Genomic DNA, 17,238 nt, shown 5'->3' with positions numbered 1-17,238 from the left:
GAGGCACAAACATGTTATATAAGATGTAGCCACTGAGGGATAGGAAAGGGAGAGGGCGCTTATCTGGAGGCAATCAAGGAAGATTTCCAGAGATACAGAAGAAGAGCAGAAGTGATCTCCACAGGGTGTCTCAGGGGTGGGCCAGAGGGGCAGGCAGAGCTGGTTTTCTGGGGATTTGTGAAGCAGGTAGGAGATGAAGGGAGGGATGACACGGAGCAGTGATGTGCAAAGAGGGGGCCAAATGGTGGCTAATGAGGCCGGATGGTGACTGAGGAAGGAACGGGTTCACAAATCCACACAGAGAGGAGTATCAGATCAAGGGTAAGAGAAATGGGGCCCAAGTCCTGAGCCTCCTTGCCAAGAGAAGAGGGCAGCCTGGAACACACAGAAGGGACTGATTTAACTTGTAGAGGAGATTTATTTTGCATTTTGCTCAGAATTTGATAGGCTTTTGGCAAGTGTATGAAACAGTCATAGATTTGGCAGTCTTCTGCTAGCAGATTTGAAATGTTCAATCCTTAAGAACTGCTGCATCGTTAGGTTATGCAAAACAGGGTGCAATTTTGTAAATATGCCATCTTGTACTGATTTGACATTTGTTCTATTATCCCAGAATATGCCAAAGGGAGAGAGACCTTCAGATTTAAGCCAAACCTTAACTTGTTTGTTGAGTGCTGATAAAATGTTGACTGCTGTGTGATCTTTAAAGAAGCCAGTGTTGCTTGGTGAGGCCTGAGGTAGGGCCCCCTGTCGGTGGATGGGAGTTCTTTCCTTGGCATCTCATTGCTACAGTTGTTTGATGGATGTGAACAAGTAAAACATCTGATATGGTGGGTTGAATTAATTTTTTCTTAACAATTTTCTGTGGCCTCTGTTGTGGAATTAACAGTGCTTCTCAAAATATCTTCATTAAATATCATTTATGAGTCTTTGGTTGCAAGTGGGAGAATGCACAGAGCAAGTCAGTACAGTTGAGGTAATATATCACTGAAGTGATGGGTTGTCCATTAGACCAGTGGTTTTTTGCTCTTTCTACCAGAGCTTGGACATGGCGATGAGTCGTTTGGCTGTGATATGAAGGAACATTAGAATGTGATGTTAAGAGGCATAGGCTTTTGATTTAGACCTGTGTGCAAATTGTTTCCACCACCTATTAGCAGTGTGAGCTTGGAGAAGTTACTTAACTTCTCTGAACCTCAGTTTCCTCATCTGGATAATGGGGATAATTAGACCTACCTCACAGAGTCATAGAAAGGATTAAATGAGACACCTAGGCCTGCCATGAAATAAGCTTTCAAAAACATGGCAGCTGCCACCATTATCCTCCAGGAAGCAAATTGTTCCTGTGGTTCCCGGATGGCACAAGGGGTAGCTTAAAAATTGTTAGACCTTCTGTTTCTCACAGTACTTCCCCACTCTTATCAGCTCTCTCTTTTATTTCAAAAATACAAAGATTTATTTGTTGGAAGGTAACTGAGGAACCAGCATGATCCAACGAACAGCTACAGATGGTTCTTCTTGGGGCTTGAAGGAAAAGCTCCTCACAGAGATGCTGTGGATCGGCACTGCCACTGGACCAATCCTTCCCACTTCGTTTTGCCAGACTGTTGCTGGCAGCAGGGCTCTCCGGAAGTTTCTAGCCCCGGGAGAGTGCCAACTGCACCACCATTGCATCCTTGCCCATGTATCACTCTAAGCTTCCTTTTTAGTAGTTGGTGACAGACTATTCGGCTTCTAACTTAGTCATCCATTTCCTTTTTTAATTCTGTTTCCATCGATAGGCAAATGGGGATTATCCTATTTTGGTGGGTTGAACTAGCACAATTAAATTATTTCTGGCCATTAATCCTCCCCTAAATTAATGCAAGCATTTCTTTCTCTGGCTTTGGCTGTTGCCTTTCATGGGTTAAAGTATGCCATACAGCGGACTGTCAAGAGCCTTTCTCGATTGTGAAGCCAGGATGCTCAGTCCAGTAAGGAATGATCATGGTTTCAGAGGCCAGGTGATACAACTGCATCTTTCCGGGGAGGGGTGGTGGGGGAGGATGTTCTCAGCAGCCCGAGAGCCTTAAAGTGGGTGTATGCCTGCGGCTGCCTGGCTCCCTCGCACTGAGAGGTCCCTGTTGAGGCTTCTCCCAGCGAGCAGGGGGACATGTGTGTTGGAAATGACACACTTTTCTGGTAGTTGCAGGGGAAGCTTTTGTTTTATTTTTCTCTTGCTGCATTAAAGTATTTGTCTTTCTTTCTTTGTAGTGTAATATTGTTAATGTAAAACAATTTGCATCATGACACTTTTATCACAGTTTTCGTCTTTTTCTCAGTATGTTGCATTTCTCACCATGTCTAGTTCATCACAGCTACAGTGTGTACATCACAACATTTATCTTAGGCTCAGGGTTTTACTTGTTTATAAAAATTGTCTTCTTTCAGCCTGTATTCACTCCATTTAAGAAAAAAAAAAGGCAGCCAGAAACTGTTTTGGTCCAAACTCCAGTAGTTATCACATTCCTTGCTAACTGTCCTGCGTATTTATATGTCTCCTAACTATTACTCTGTGTTTCAATGACATTTCTCAGTTTTATGGCTCAGGGAGGTTGTGGAGCAGCTTTTGCTGTTCACGCCGCCAAGCAAGGAAGGCCTGGGAGGCTTTAGGAAGCGAGGGGAGGTGACACAGCTGTATATTTGGGTCAGATCGAGGTGTTCGAGTTGACTGGCTTCACAAGCGAAGAGCTAGATTTCACGTGGGGAGAAACAAGGGGGAGGAAACAGCCGCGCAGCCGCAGAAAGGACGGCTCTGGAAGACCTGGACAGGGCTCCAGGGCCTGGGGCTCAGACTGTTGACTGTCAGTGTGCCACCCCAGCCTCTGCTGCCGCCAACTTTGAATCCTACACTGGCCTTTCAGGGGATTGTTTTGACCCTTTCCTCTCTCTAGGGCAGAAAATCGCTCAGGATTCAATTGCATTAGGCTCGGCGTCAGCCGCACAGTCCAAAAACATGCTTCGCAAATCTTGCAGGGCTGGGTAAGCCAGCTCTCTTCCAGTGAATGCAGTCTAAGAAGGCGTGAGAACGCAAGAGGGCAGAGAATACCCAGTGTGTTTGTGGACTACAAATCCCAGGACAGTTCAATAACAATTTCTTTTTCACCATGTTGTTGCCAAAAGATCCCATCATGAGCAACTTGGAATTTTAGTGGAGACTCAGTGCAGCATGAGGGGTAAAAAAGGTTCTGCTTCAGAGTTTGTGTCCAGCTCTGCCGCCTCCTCAAGATGTAACCTGTGCACTGTTTCACGTCTGAATGTCGGTGTCTCCACTTAGAAAGCGGGATTGCTATAGACCTAGCTCGCAGGAATGTCAGGAGGATTAAGTGGAGCAGTGCTTTTATAAATCCTTTAAGATGCTTAGCAGAGTGACTGGCACAGAGTACACAGTAAACGTCAGCTGTTATTACTAATGGCATGGTGCATGGATTGAAAGTGGGCAAAACAGATCTCGGTAAATTTCAGAATGAGAACATTTTATGCCACCTACCCTAGCTGTTCCCATTTGCCTCTGTAAAACCAGGACCGAATATAGTGAACAGTACAAAATAAGTGCTTAAATTTCTTTGATTTATTCCTTTAATTGATATTTAGCACTCAAATATGCACTTTAGCATTAGATGCTCACAATAATAAACAATATAGACAAATTCTTTTTCTCATGGATCTTATAGTCTAGTTGGGTATATAGCAAATATAGATTAACTTGAAAAAAATGAATGAATGGATAAAAGAGTGAATAAGGTAATGTTGGGATGGATGGATGGATAGATGGATGGGTGGAAGGAATTATCTGGGACACCTCCCCAGATAACATGTTTCTTTAAAATAAAGTAAAATAAAAATACAACTTTTAATAAGTCCTAGGTGTTTATGAAACTTTCTGAAAATTTACAGTTAAATTCTCAGTCAGAAATGACATACAAGTGCATATAAGTGGGACCCAGCCTACTCAGGAGTGGGAGAGCTTTTGTACTGAGCTTTCTGGGACAAAAATCACCTTGGGAGCCTCAGTCAATACAAACACATTGAAGGACTCTGTCCTGAAAGTTTTAGATAGAAAATCTTTTTTTTTCCCCCAGAAGTACTGTGTTATAGCATTTTCATATCAGCATCAATAATTTAACCCTAAAAAAAAAAATCCACACCTCTTGATTCCTGCTTCTGTAAGAGTAAGAGGAATTAATCTTCCTTCCATTTCAAACAGCACAAGGCTAGGCATCACTGATATTGAAGCTGCGACTAGAATACAAATAGTCAGGCCTTAGCCCCATCCCCTTCCTGCCAGACCTTCAGGTTTCCCATGAAAACTAGTAATACCAGTAAGCTGGTACTAGCTACAAAAATATCTGTAAAATACAAGCCTTGCCTCTTATAAGGTTGACTTTGATTCACCAAGGTGCTGCAGGACAGACTGGCTGATTTTAAACCCATGAGGCTACTGGCCCTTCCTCTGCCCAACTCATGATGAGACAAGAGGAGCAGACTCCAGTTCACAGCCTCCCAAAGTCACTACAATGTCTATAACATTTTTACCTTCCTCCCAACTTTGCAAACATCCCCAGATTAAGATCAGATGACCAGTTCCATAGTTTCCAAGCTTTTTCATCCAACACCCCACACTCATTCTACCTAAGGTCACCAAGCAGTCTCCAAAAAGCGGACCTCCCCGTTTTTTTTCTCCTAATCCCTGGCTTGATCCAATAGCAGCATATTCCTCAACACAGAATGAGGCAGACAACAACCACCCACTGATTTTCTAAGGCCATACTTGATCTTTTCATCCCTTTCCCCTCCCACATGTTACGCTTGCCTAGGTTTTAAACATCTGTTCCCAAAAAGGTAATACTTGCTTCTCATGCAGAGCCTTAGTAATGTGGACCAAAGTTCATATGACATATTGCAGAGTATGTTTAGTTGCAAATGCTATGTACAGGCTCTTTGAAATGTAGCATGTATGGCACCATGTGACACACGGTTGCCATGGCAATACACTTTTTGGCTGAACTACAGCATAAGCCCATGGAACATACATTGCTAATATGAGACTCTGCCCTGTGCTAATGCATAGGACACAGGCAATCTGGGATCTGGGAGTCAAGAGGGTTCGCATGCAGCCTGGGTGGCAGGTGCCCTCTTGCTGCATGTGCAGGGAAGATGTGGCATTCTCCCTTCCCAGTCCTGTCTCCCAGGCACAGGGCGTGCTGTGCATTCTGCCATGCATGGAGACAGCATTTGCTTGAATATCGGTTTGCTATATTTTGTATCAAAGGGGGCCCCAGCTGAAAACATTTTATTTTGTAAACTGAAGTGAAAAATCAGTTTATGGCAGATCTTTTTTTGAATAATGACATTCTTTTTCCCAATTCCAGAATTCAACAGTCATGAGCAGAGCTGAAAATTTTAAACAAGTTGAGTACCTCCTTATTCATGGAACAGCAGATGGTGAGTTTCAGTTAATTAGACTTTTTAGTATCACAGACAGGTTTGCAATTTCACTACTGACAAAACAAAAGCATGAGGGGCAAGACTGTTACATTTACTTCAATAAAACAGTGTTGCTTTCCACAACTCACTTGTCTTGGGCTAAATGGGCTGCGGGGCCCTAGAACTTCAAACAGTCCCTTTCTTCTTGTGCGTTTCCCACCCTTCCTTCCAGAAAGCTGGAGCAGCTATTAGTTACTTTATGTTTCTTTTCTCTTCCTGCAGATAACGTTCATTTTCAGCAGTCGGCTCAGCTCTCTAAAGCCCTGGTGGATGCTGGAGTGGATTTCCAGACAATGGTATAGCAAAACTTTGGGCAAGGGGAGGGAACTTGGTGATGAGTTCTGATTCTCCTCTCGGGGCCACTTCTCCACACAGAGGCCCCAGGAGACAGGGATGGAAGTAAACAAACTTGAAGAAGTGGTATCCTTGAGCCTTACAAACAGAGTCATGTTCTGCATTATAGGGTTGGGGGTTGAGAAGCACAAGACTGCATCTTCTGGGAGTATCAAATTGATGCTCTTCTAGTCCTGTGATTGTTCTGTCTCTATTTTGATTCAAGCGTACTTACTCAGTGAACGTGTGGCAGAGTAATTCTAAAGTGAAACCAGCATGATAATAGCTCAGCTGAAATATGAAAATCCATTTCTGTCTAGTATGTGTTACCAGTCCTTCTAACAACAGTGGGATATTAACAATCAGCACACTTCCATTTTTTCAATTTCCATGTTATCTTCTGTTGAACAACCACAGGTAATAAGCAATTAGGCTGGTTTTATAAAGTTGGAAATGGCTAATGCTGTCACTGCCATTTCAGAGGATGTTTCTTGGTATTAAATCAAAATCATTTTCTGCACTAGACCTTTTCAGATGAAGAAGAAAAAATATTATGTGTGTATTTCTCTGAATATTTTTCTAAGTGCTTTCTTGTCTGTGTTAGCTTAAAAAGCCTGCTTTTCCTCACTCTCTCTTAACATATACACTTTGCTCCATGCTCAGTTAAATAGTGCCTGCTGTATAAAAGTGGGACAGTCATTTGATACCAAAAAGTCCTGGCATATATTTTTTAGGTCAGATTCTTACAAGAGGTTGAGATTTATTTTTCCACTATTCAAAGAAAAGACATGATACCTTAATTGAGCCATTGTTGAAAGTTTATTTATGGCTCCATAATATATGTTTGCCTGGCAGTGACTTCCCATTGATTTAATGTGGTGTGGGTTGATAAAGACTTGTGGGTCATCAAGTCTTCCTACATAAATGTCAGACATACAGATAAAAAATTCCAGTGAAACCTCTTAAGTGTTTGCAAATAATACACTTGACTTTTGACTTCACTTATGCCGAATATATCTATGGAATATTGAAATAGGTTTTTCTACTTCTTTGGTGATCTATATTAGGAAACATTGCTTTTAAAAACTCATTTATTTTAATAGTTTAATCTTATGGTCTTAAAGTGTAAGATCACTTTAACACTTAATAGCAATAAAACCTAGTGGACTTCATGGGCTAAAACATCCCCTCCTATGCATGATGTGGTTCTAAGTATCCTTTGCATCAAATTTGAAAATGGACTTGGATATTTTAATTATAGCATATATATCCTTAAAACACTATGCAGTGAAGGCAGATTCACAGTGAGTTGCCTTAGCAGCTGCAAAGGATGATCAGAGACTCCTGCAGGACAGAACTACCTACCGGGAAAAGCTCTTGGTGGGTGGCGGGAGGTGTGGATTAGAAACCCTCTTTGATCACGTTTTAGTTTATAAACTGATTGAGGAATTAAAACAGCCTGTTTGATTCCATGTGTGCTCATGAGAACTCATTTGGATTTAAAAAAAAAAAAAGACAACAGACCTCCTAATTCTGATCTTTTTCTTTTTCTCTCCAGTGGTATACAGATGAAGACCATGGGATTGCCAGCAACATGGCACATCAACATATATATACGCACATGAGCCATTTTCTAAAACAATGCTTCTCTCTACCCTAGCACCTTGAAACAGCATGCCATTTAAAGCTTACGAAAAGCCACTTTTGCTCTCATTATCTCCAAACTGCACTGTCAAGATGATGATCTTAAAAAAAAAAAAAATACACTCAAATCAAGAAATGCAAGGTTACTTTTGTTCCCAAATTTCCTATCTATAACCCTAAATAGGGACTTCCGTTTTCACAACAGATTATTACCTTACAGAAGTTTGAATTACTCAGTCTGGCTTTATTACTTAATAACATTTCCACATCAGTTGGTGAAACAACAAATAAGAACTATTTTTATGGGAGCTTTGCAGAAGTTCCCTAGGCAGCCTTTTTTTCTAACTGGACTAGTCCAAATCTTGTTCTCTTTTTTAAAAGAATGGCAGGATTTGGGCAGTGATGTCACTGAAACAGGGGTAAGAAAAGAGGGGGTAGGGAGAGAAGCTAGCAGTGGGAGGCTGTGAACCCTAGCCCAAGCATGCTGACCCGTCAGCTCCCGGGGGAGAGCTGTTCACAGCCAGACTGGCACAGTTTTCCGAGAAAGACAATTCAGTCTCAGGAAATCATATATGCAAAACACTGACTTCTGAGTAAAACCACAGCAGTTGAATAGACTCCAAAGAAATGAGAGGGAAACTGCCAACAATGCAGGGCCCCCAGGTGCCAGTTATGGCTATAGGTGCTACAAAAACACAGCAAGGGTGATGGGAAAGCATTGTAAATGTGCTTTAAAAATACTGATGTTTCCTAGTGAGAGAGGCAGCTTGGAACTGAGATGTGAACACATCAGCTTGCCCTGTTAAGAGATGAAAATATTTGTATTGCAAATCTTAACTTGAAGGAGTCTTTGCATCAGTTTTTCTTATTTCATTTCTTTGAGCATCTAATTAAAGGAATATTTTAACTTCCTTGAACTTGTTTTTAAAAAATTGAAAATAAGCTACAAATATATGTATTATTATGATTCCCATTCTATAGACTGTGGATTTTCTACTGGTCAGTAATAAACGTGCCTTCATTTTTTCAGATGTAATGAGTTTTGTGTCTTGAATCAGACCTAAACTACATTGGCATATGGACACGTTTACCCAGAAAGGCTTTTGTTTATTTTGCTTGTTATCCCAAACTGCCTTGTAAACATGGAGAGGATTCAGTTTTTGTAAGTGATAGATACATAGAAATGTGCTAAATTAAGCACTTCAGAGGGTTTTTAGCTAATACATAGACAATTTCTGTTATATAATAAGTCTTTGAGAAATTAACTTAAAATAATTGTGATAATTTACATCATATGTAATTTATACTTTTATTCTAGGGAACTATGATGAGGTTCATAATATTAAATATCAACAACATCATCTTGGTAGCTGTGATGGCTCTGTAAAAATTACCAAAAAAGGTCAAGTCAATGACTTAAGTCTTTGACTAATTATGTTTGGTTGACATAACTACATTAATGAAACCATAGATTTAAGATGCTGAATTTAGCCTAGCAAAGTAATTTCTAGATGACTGAGAACACACTATTTTTGTGCAGTTATTTGCAAAATTGCCTCATTAAAAAAATTGATTTTATGAATTCAAACATAGCTGGAAACAGTTATCCCAGACAGAATGAGCTACAATGTAAAAATCCCAAAATGGAAGAATAGGAAAATAATCTATCAATTCATGAGACTGGTGAATCATGCATTAAGAACAGACAGAGGATTATGAAGTTCAGTTTAAACTTGTTTTCAGAGCATGACATTCTTTATTACGTCTCAATTCTCACTCATCTATTGGAACTATAAGCCAACTTTCAACCCTATAGGGCTCTTGTCATAATTCTAATAACAGAGTTCAATCATCATGAGGAGTAGTTGGACCAATCTTTGCAGAGTTCTGTATCCAGAAACAGCAATCATAGATCATATGTTGGCATTCTGGACTGAATTAGTAATCAGAAAAGCAAATTAAATAGAAATTCTCCTTTTATTCTAATTGAAACCAGATGTAGTGCAATATCAGATATTGTTCAGATCTTAATAAGACCATTTTACAATAGTAGATGTATGACATCAGATACTATACAGATATTAAGACCACTGTATAACATCTGATATTGCACAACTATTGTACAATATTAAAACTTAACTGGAGTTCCCGTCAGGGCTCAGTGGTTAACAAATCTGACTAGGAACCAAGAGGTTTCAGGTTCGATCCCTGGGCCTGGCTCAGTGGGTTCAGGATCTGGCATTGCCGTGAGCTGTAGTGTAGGTCACAGACACAGCTCAGATCCTGAGTTGCCATGGCTCTCAGGTCAGTGACTACAGCTCTGATTAGACCCCTAGCCTGGGAACCTCCATATGCTGTGGGTGCGGCCCTAGAAAAGACAAAAAATAAATAAATAAAACTTAAGAACGTTTTACTTCCTTAGTTTCTAAACATGTGCAATGTTTTTTCTGGAGCCCAGAGGTAATACAAAATCCCAGCACATACCTTTCATATAATGAGGGTGGCAAACGGCGATGATGTGTTTGAAGTTAAAAATAGATTTCATCTGACCCTCATAGGACAAGTTTTACTCTCCAGTAAGAGCTTTAAATTAGTTTATTGGGAAAGTAAGTGTTAAAAAATTGACATAAATTAGAATTAATCTGAGAGTAGGTTTGAAATACACAGGAACTAGACATACCAGTAAGATGTGCTGACTTGCCTGTCTTTGTTGCAGCTTTAGCAGGCAACTGGATACTGAGATTCCTTTCATAAAACAACCTGTTAAAGCGCACTAGTGCCTGGGACCACACACGCCAGAGGAAGGGAGAAATGTTCACATCCATTCTATGGATATAGCGTTTCTTCTTTTAAGTTTTGATCAAGATTTTTAGAAAATCACTTTAAAAATTATTTTCAAACTCTTGTTGTTGTTGTTGGAAACCTTGCTAAAAATGGTTACATACCTCTATGCTTGCTTTTTTTTTTTTTTTTTGGCCAAACCCAGAACATACGTAAGATCCCAGGAGGCCAGGGCTCAAATTCCAGCCACAGCAGTGACTCGAGCCACTTCAGTGACAACTCTGGATCCTTAACCCACTTCACCGCAGTGGGAAGTCCCCCTCCATGCTTTCTTAAATAACAGGCATAGACCATAATTCAATGCATGCTGATGACTCAGAGCCACAACTGTGAAGATCAATTATCTCATCAGGTTGTATGTCATTCTGAGTCTGTCTTTCTTTCTTTCTTTCTTTCCTTTTAATGGCTGCACCTGTGGCATATGGAAGTTTCTAGGCTAGGGGTCAAACTGGAGTTGCAGCTGAGGCCTACCCCATAGCCATAGTTATACTGCATCTGAGGTGCATCTGTGACCAATGCCGTAGCTTGCTTGGCACTAACTCTAGATCCTTAACCCACTGAGTGAGACTAGGAATTGAACCCACATCCTCACAGAAACTATGCTGGGTCCTTAATCCACTGAGCCACAATGGGAACTCCACATTCTGAGGGTTTCTTATTCACAGGTGGTCACTGAAACTACCAGTTTTACCACTTGACATGTATTGCCTTTGCTCTAAGTTGATGTGAGAATTTCAATTTCTAAAACTATTAGATTTATACAATATTTAAGAATCAATAAGGTCTAAAGGAAAAAAAAATGCCAAAACACAATAATGGCCTTTTTTTCAGAGTAAAGAGAACTCCAACTTTAAGACAGTTCTTTCAGCAGTATCCAAAGACATTTTTTACATACACCTTCAAAGATTTGGCGTGTATAATCAGTATGTCTGAGGGATATATGTGGTTGAGAATGAGAGATGAATGTGAGTAATAAAGCATAATGTCACTGAGCCATAGGAAAGGCTCAGAGAATGGTATTAGTAAGACCAATGTCATGCTTAGTAGAAATTTATCATCTCTCTGAATGTCACCTTTCTGTGACAATATTAACATTTAAACTGAAGACTTTGAATTAATAAAAATAAATATAATTTTCTTACTTCTAAATTGATAAGTGTATCTTTTCTGGAATTACAGAATTTAAACTTCAACAAACTCAACCAAAATTTTTATCTATGTTATCTTTCCCCTGAACAATCACCCCAAGTTTGTCACAGTATTGAAAATGCATGTGTTTTGAAAGGTGTGACCTATTAAACAACCAAAACTCTAATTATTCCAATCAGTTTCTCCTGATTGGAAAAGTCATGATATTTGTGACTCATGAGCAAGAAAAGCATTTCATTGAGTAGAATTGGTTTTCAGCACTAATCATAGGTGAATGATAATAGAAAAAGTGATATACTAAGAGGAAATACTACTTTTCCCAATTCTAGTTGCACGAGCAAGAATAAGTTAAGTCACATCTCACCTCCTGCTGGAGACTCCAGTGCACCCCAGCCGAGGTTAGATGGATGTGGGTTAGAATCTCAGCATCAACATTCACAGTGAGGAACCTTTTAAAGAACATAACTTAGCCTCTTTGAACCCCACTTTCTTAAATTGAAATAAATACCAAAATACCTACCTCCTGTAACAGTTGCATTGCTGTGAAGATGTATATACTATGCCTGGTTTGATGATTACATAAATTACTCTGGTTTCCCATAGGTGCCTTGTGTTTGCAGGTGTTGGGCACATGAAGGTGCTCAATAAGCATCCTGTTCCAATGCTTCCATGTCAGTGAGAATCCTTTACGGAGCTTTAATCATTCCTAATAAACCTAGAAGCTGTATCCTCATATATTTTACTTTACAATTCTCTTCTACAGCCTTTATTGGCAGAATAAAGAGCAAAGCACTAGGCTCTGTAGAGTTAGGAAGAAGGAAGGAAAGAAACACTATCCTTACTTTTAAGGAGTTTGTAAACAAATGGAAGAAACAATTTGAAGAAATCTATGACTCAACACACACCAGAAGGCAGGAGTACCTAGATCCAAAGTTAAGTCAATGGGAAGTGGATGAGATGAGTAGAATGAAAAGGAAAGCAGGAGGAAGGCTGGTTTTGGACTCAAAGGAGCCAAACATTTGCTAATTTTCGTTCTACAGTTATATTTCTTTAATTGTCTAAGGACTACTACTGACACTATGTTTTTCTGAACATTATCTTCATATACAATCCAAAACATTATATAGAGGAATGCTCTATGTGAAAGGCTTTATAATAAAGCTATTGTGCTTGGAGCTATTTATTAAGTGCCTAAGGCGTATGCTTGAGCCTGGTTGGTTTCAGTCATGATCAAAGTTTATAGACCACTCACAGAGATTTTGGTTAGAGTCTCTGAGAGCCATCCTGGCTACAGGCTCCCTAAGGAAATAATTCCACTTTTCCCCACTGTATTTTCTACTATGCTGCCAGACTAATCTTTCCCCAAATGCATACCTCTCCGTTACTCAAAAGTCTTAATGAATAAATTTGAAATATCTTAATATAGAACTTAACATCATTAATAATGTCTCCAATTTGTTTGTCTACCTTTTCATACAGATCTCCACCACTCTCTTGACACACTGCCATATTAGGCTGTTTGCTGGGTTCCAAATATGCCACAGAGCAAATGTCCAGCTCCTATATACCACATATGTTTACTTTTTTATTTTTTCAATGCTAACATGTTTGAGAGTCTTTGCAGTTTTCTTCCCCATTTCCATCCTAATTCATATGCTATATTTTATATAACATTTTCTTCAAACTCTGCCCTACCCAAAGTTCCATCCTTGAGTTGTTCACTGCTTTCATCATACAACAAACTCAATATAAATCACATTTATGTTATAGTTATATGTAGACCCTGTCCTTAAAAGCAAGGATCCCAGTCCAATTTTCAAAGTTCCAGCACAAAAGTAGAGGCCAATGCACAAACAGAAACTGAAGCAAGTGGAGTAGTGACAGTTGTGTCCATGAATTATAGTTTCCTAAGGAAGACATCCAAAGAGCTCTCCCGAAGTATTACCAGTAGTCCTTGAATATTGGGTTTCCTCAAGAAGATTGATTATAAGTAGCCTCTCAAAGTCGCTATTTAGAGAATTACCCTATTATACAAATTACTCTCGTAAAATTTTCAAATGGTTGTAATCTCATTTCATTGCATTGCATGACTGTATGAGAGCTAGTGAGAGATACTGGAAAATTTGGAGAGAAATCTTGCAATGATAGGAAAATAGTTCCATACCTAGCAGCAAACAGGCTAAAGTTAAACAGAGAGATAGATCAGTGTAGATTAAAAAAATAATGAGTCATAACTTCAAGAGCCAAGAAAAATCCTAAAAGATCTAGGGATTGTATTGAAATACAAGTTGCTAGTGAATCATCAGTGGAGAATTTCTATCAGGCTAATCTACACCAAAGAGATACTCAAATTATATTAGAAAAAAACTTTCCAATATTGAAGGCTGTTAAATGACAGCAACGACAAAGTAAATTCAGGAGTCAAGAGAAAATACTAACCAGTACATGAAAGTTCTGATGGCAATTCCCTCCGTAACATATTTGGATGGCTACAAAAGAATAATGGTCCCATCTCATGTATCGACAAACAGGGAGGAGACAAGTTTTAGGAAATGCTTTTCCCAAGAGGGGTAAAAACAGAAGTCTAAGGCATTCAAATAATGGGAAATCCTGCTAATGATTTGGAAGCTTTTACTAGTCATGGCTACAATATCATCTGTATCTAAGTCACTGGTCTCTCAGAAAATGAAGAGATACATCCTAATATAGTTCTCATCATAGTTCATAAAATTCAGATTGTTTGAATACGCTTGAAATGTCTATATCATCAAGTTTTTTTAACATCAGGGGAATGTCTAAATTTAAACACTATGTTCAAACAATCAAAACGTTCTACAATGATTTACTGATTAACACTAAGGAAAAAAGACCAGACACTGCATCATGATTTAAAATGTGCAAGGAAATTACTTAGGATAAATATTTATTTCCACGTAACATTTCTTAGTTGTGAAAAACACAATATCCTAGTCACATTTACACATTACTTAAACTTTGCAATAAATTACATTCAGTAATTTTGACCAGGAATCTGAAATTAGGAGGAAATACATAACACTACATTTTTCTTATATTTTATATGATTTCAAAATATTAGGATTAACATAGGGATAGCATTAAAATTCACACAAGAACAAAATGACTATAAAAATACTCAGAAATACAGAATTTTATCGGATATGAGTGTTCATTCAAATAGGTGATCACGTGAAGGTGTTAATTCACTATGATCATTTTAAACAGAAGTTATTAATATATTGAAACATTAGGAGGCTGCCTTTGAGACTAACTGGCACGTACAGCTAGTCTAAATCATAAAACAATGGGAATGTTTACATGTAGTATCTGTATTATAAAATACACAAAGGTGATACATTTGGAATGGAAAGTTTCTATTTTCCCTTGGCATTTATAAACAGACTTTATTAACTGCAAACTCTTCTTATATTTTTTAGGCTTATGTTCCATAAAAGAAATGGCTCCTTGAAAGATTATGAGGGGAATTTTACAGAAGGCATCAAAATGTTGAACCTATTGGAGGCTTTGTTGTTGTTGTTTTTCCTTCATAAACTTAATTACAAGAGGATTTTTTTTTTCAGTTTTCATGTGCACTTACACTTAGAATATGTAATTAATAGTTTTGAAAAGCCACAGGGCTCTGAATTATTGTAAAATTGGACACTGAAGTTGATAAGGTTGATGACAATTCGTCATTCTTAGGAACGAGCACTATGAGATTTTTGTCGTTATTAATCCACATTTATGTAAAGTGAAATAAGATACTGTTCGTTTAGTAAGGCTCAAAAATCCTTAACTTTCCTTCCTCTTGTATAAACTTAGTAAAGATGGATTATTTCATATGGACTGAAATATCTACAGAAGCTGCTCAAACAGAATCTGAAATTTTCATTTAAAAGATTATTTTTCTACAACATGCATTTAATTAAAAAATGGAAAAGAGATTTGCAGAAAAAAATGACAATTGAAGACCTGTCAGTCTAACATTAGAACATGACTCAGAAGCAGCATTAAGCAGTATGTGACCTTTAGCAGTGGAATAGCTGTACAGGGGTGGAATTTCATGTACAATGACTCATCTTGTGGCATTCCACGAGTATGTATATAATAGGTTTATTTGGAAAACGCTTGTTGTCAATGGAGATAAATTTAACAGCATATTTCTGATAAAGGTTTATATTGAAAATCTCACAAAACTTACAAAGTTTTTCTAAAGCATTTCATACAAGCCTGGTATTTGATCATGTAACCACAACTCGAATTTTAAGCAAATACTACTTGACTCTTTGCATTAGTATCTGATTCTTTTAAACAAGTTGTGAACAGGTTTCCATATATATTTTTTCAAATGACTTTAAGTTTTAGTTTCATATAAATTCTTAAGTATTAAATGTATCATATTAAATCAAGGAAATGCATAAATACAATTTTTAAAAATGCTTTCAAACTAACTTTTTGATTTGGGTCTTTTGAATTAAGTCACTAATGCTAAGCTATAAAAAATAAAAAGAAGTAAGTCTACCTTTCAAAATTCTTCTGAATGAAATTATCAGGTATCTTCATGTTCCTAAGTAGGAAAATACAAACTAGGTAAATATGACTTATCTCTTTAAGAAAGCTATTGCTCTCATAAAACTGACAATGAGAATCTAGTGTTTACAAATGTCTAAAATACAGCAAGGAACACAGAGATTCTTGCATTAGTTGTTGCATATGCTCACGAGGGTGTCTCACTGTTCAGAAGTTTAAACACAGAAATGAAACAAATATTGCACTACTTACAGTATGAAGGTGGATTTGGGATGAAAGACAGAATTTATAATACATGATCAAAGCAGTTTTATTAATAATCGTGGCACTCTTCTCATATATATGTAAAAAATAAATTGAAGATCAAGTCATAGACAAGTCTCCCTGTCAACACCTTTCCCTGAGTCAGCTTTCTTCTCTTTTCGGCTTTCAATGCTACAGGGGAAAAAAGAGAAATGTATTATTTCAATCCAGCGTGGCTATTGGGAGATCTGCTTGCTCAGACACAAAACCCATCAACCCCAAAGCACCACAAGGGCCCTTAGGCATTGCTCTTTCATGCTGCGAAGCACAGATAGACAGCAACAATTAAAACCCTCTGCACTCAGTGAGATAGAAACCAAGAACTGCAATATAAGGGGAAATTCAAAAAACAGAAACTAAAAACCCCAAACCAGACATTTTTAAAAAAACAGTTCCAAAAGCATGCACAATTTATACCCATGGTCCTCATCTGGGCAAATGAATCACTGATGATTGTTGAAAATGCCAGTCATGGCCCTGTCTTAAGATAGCACTGACACTATGAATGACACAAACAAGATGTCACAGTAGGTATTTCTGGGCCCTGTTGCAAGGGGCACATCCTGTTTGCACAGACTGGATTCTGATCTTTGGTGAGAACTGCGCTGTTGTCAGTAGGATGGACACACTTTTGCAGGTCTGCAGGAGGCCGTCACCCTGCACAATGCCCTCCAAACACCTGTGCCTGTGCCGTCTCTTCACAGACAAACCCTTCTCCTGTCCATCCGAGGAGAAATGTTTCACCTCACTCCTTCAGAATAAACTCATTCCCAAGTGGCTTCTGTTTTAATTATTCTCCCATTAACTTTATCAATGATCAAGCTGGGAATGCAAATCTATAATTCTTTATTAAATAGTTTTCCCAGGTACACTTTTCCTACTCTCGTGTTGACA

The 17,238-nt window shown here is 38.4% G+C and overlaps 2 protein-coding genes across 35 annotated transcripts in view; one reads left to right on the top strand and one right to left on the bottom strand.

The window, feature by feature from the left end:
• The window catches only part of DPP4 (dipeptidyl peptidase 4), a gene marked incomplete at its 5' end in the record, with an annotated part of 81,213 nt that extends 73,595 nt beyond the window's left edge, over nucleotides 1–7,618 (top strand). The window contains 3 exon segments of the mRNA NM_214257.1: nucleotides 5,412–5,484; nucleotides 5,749–5,822; nucleotides 7,418–7,618. Of these exon segments, the coding sequence (NP_999422.1) occupies nucleotides 5,412–5,484; nucleotides 5,749–5,822; nucleotides 7,418–7,519 (249 nt within the window).
• Nucleotides 7,619–14,380: 6,762 nt separating this feature from the next.
• Nucleotides 14,381–17,238, bottom strand: part of SLC4A10 (solute carrier family 4 member 10) — a 428,088-nt gene continuing 425,230 nt past the window's right edge. For all 34 annotated transcript variants that reach the window (XM_085001241.1, XM_085001266.1, XM_085001254.1 and 31 more), the window contains one exon: nucleotides 14,381–16,476. In XM_085001241.1, the coding sequence (XP_084857367.1) occupies nucleotides 16,410–16,476 (67 nt within the window). In that variant the 3' untranslated portion in view covers nucleotides 14,381–16,409. The remainder of the gene's footprint in view (nucleotides 16,477–17,238) is intronic.

This window comes from Sus scrofa, chromosome 15, assembly GCF_054392235.1.
Source record: "Sus scrofa isolate SSC_HxYL_T2T_F1_AM1 chromosome 15, Sscrofa_HxYL_maternal_Yorkshire_Landrace_v2.0, whole genome shotgun sequence".
NCBI lineage: Eukaryota > Metazoa > Chordata > Mammalia > Artiodactyla > Suidae > Sus > Sus scrofa.
The sequence above is the reverse complement of the archived record's forward strand: the minus strand, read 5'-3'. Positions and strand labels throughout refer to the sequence as shown.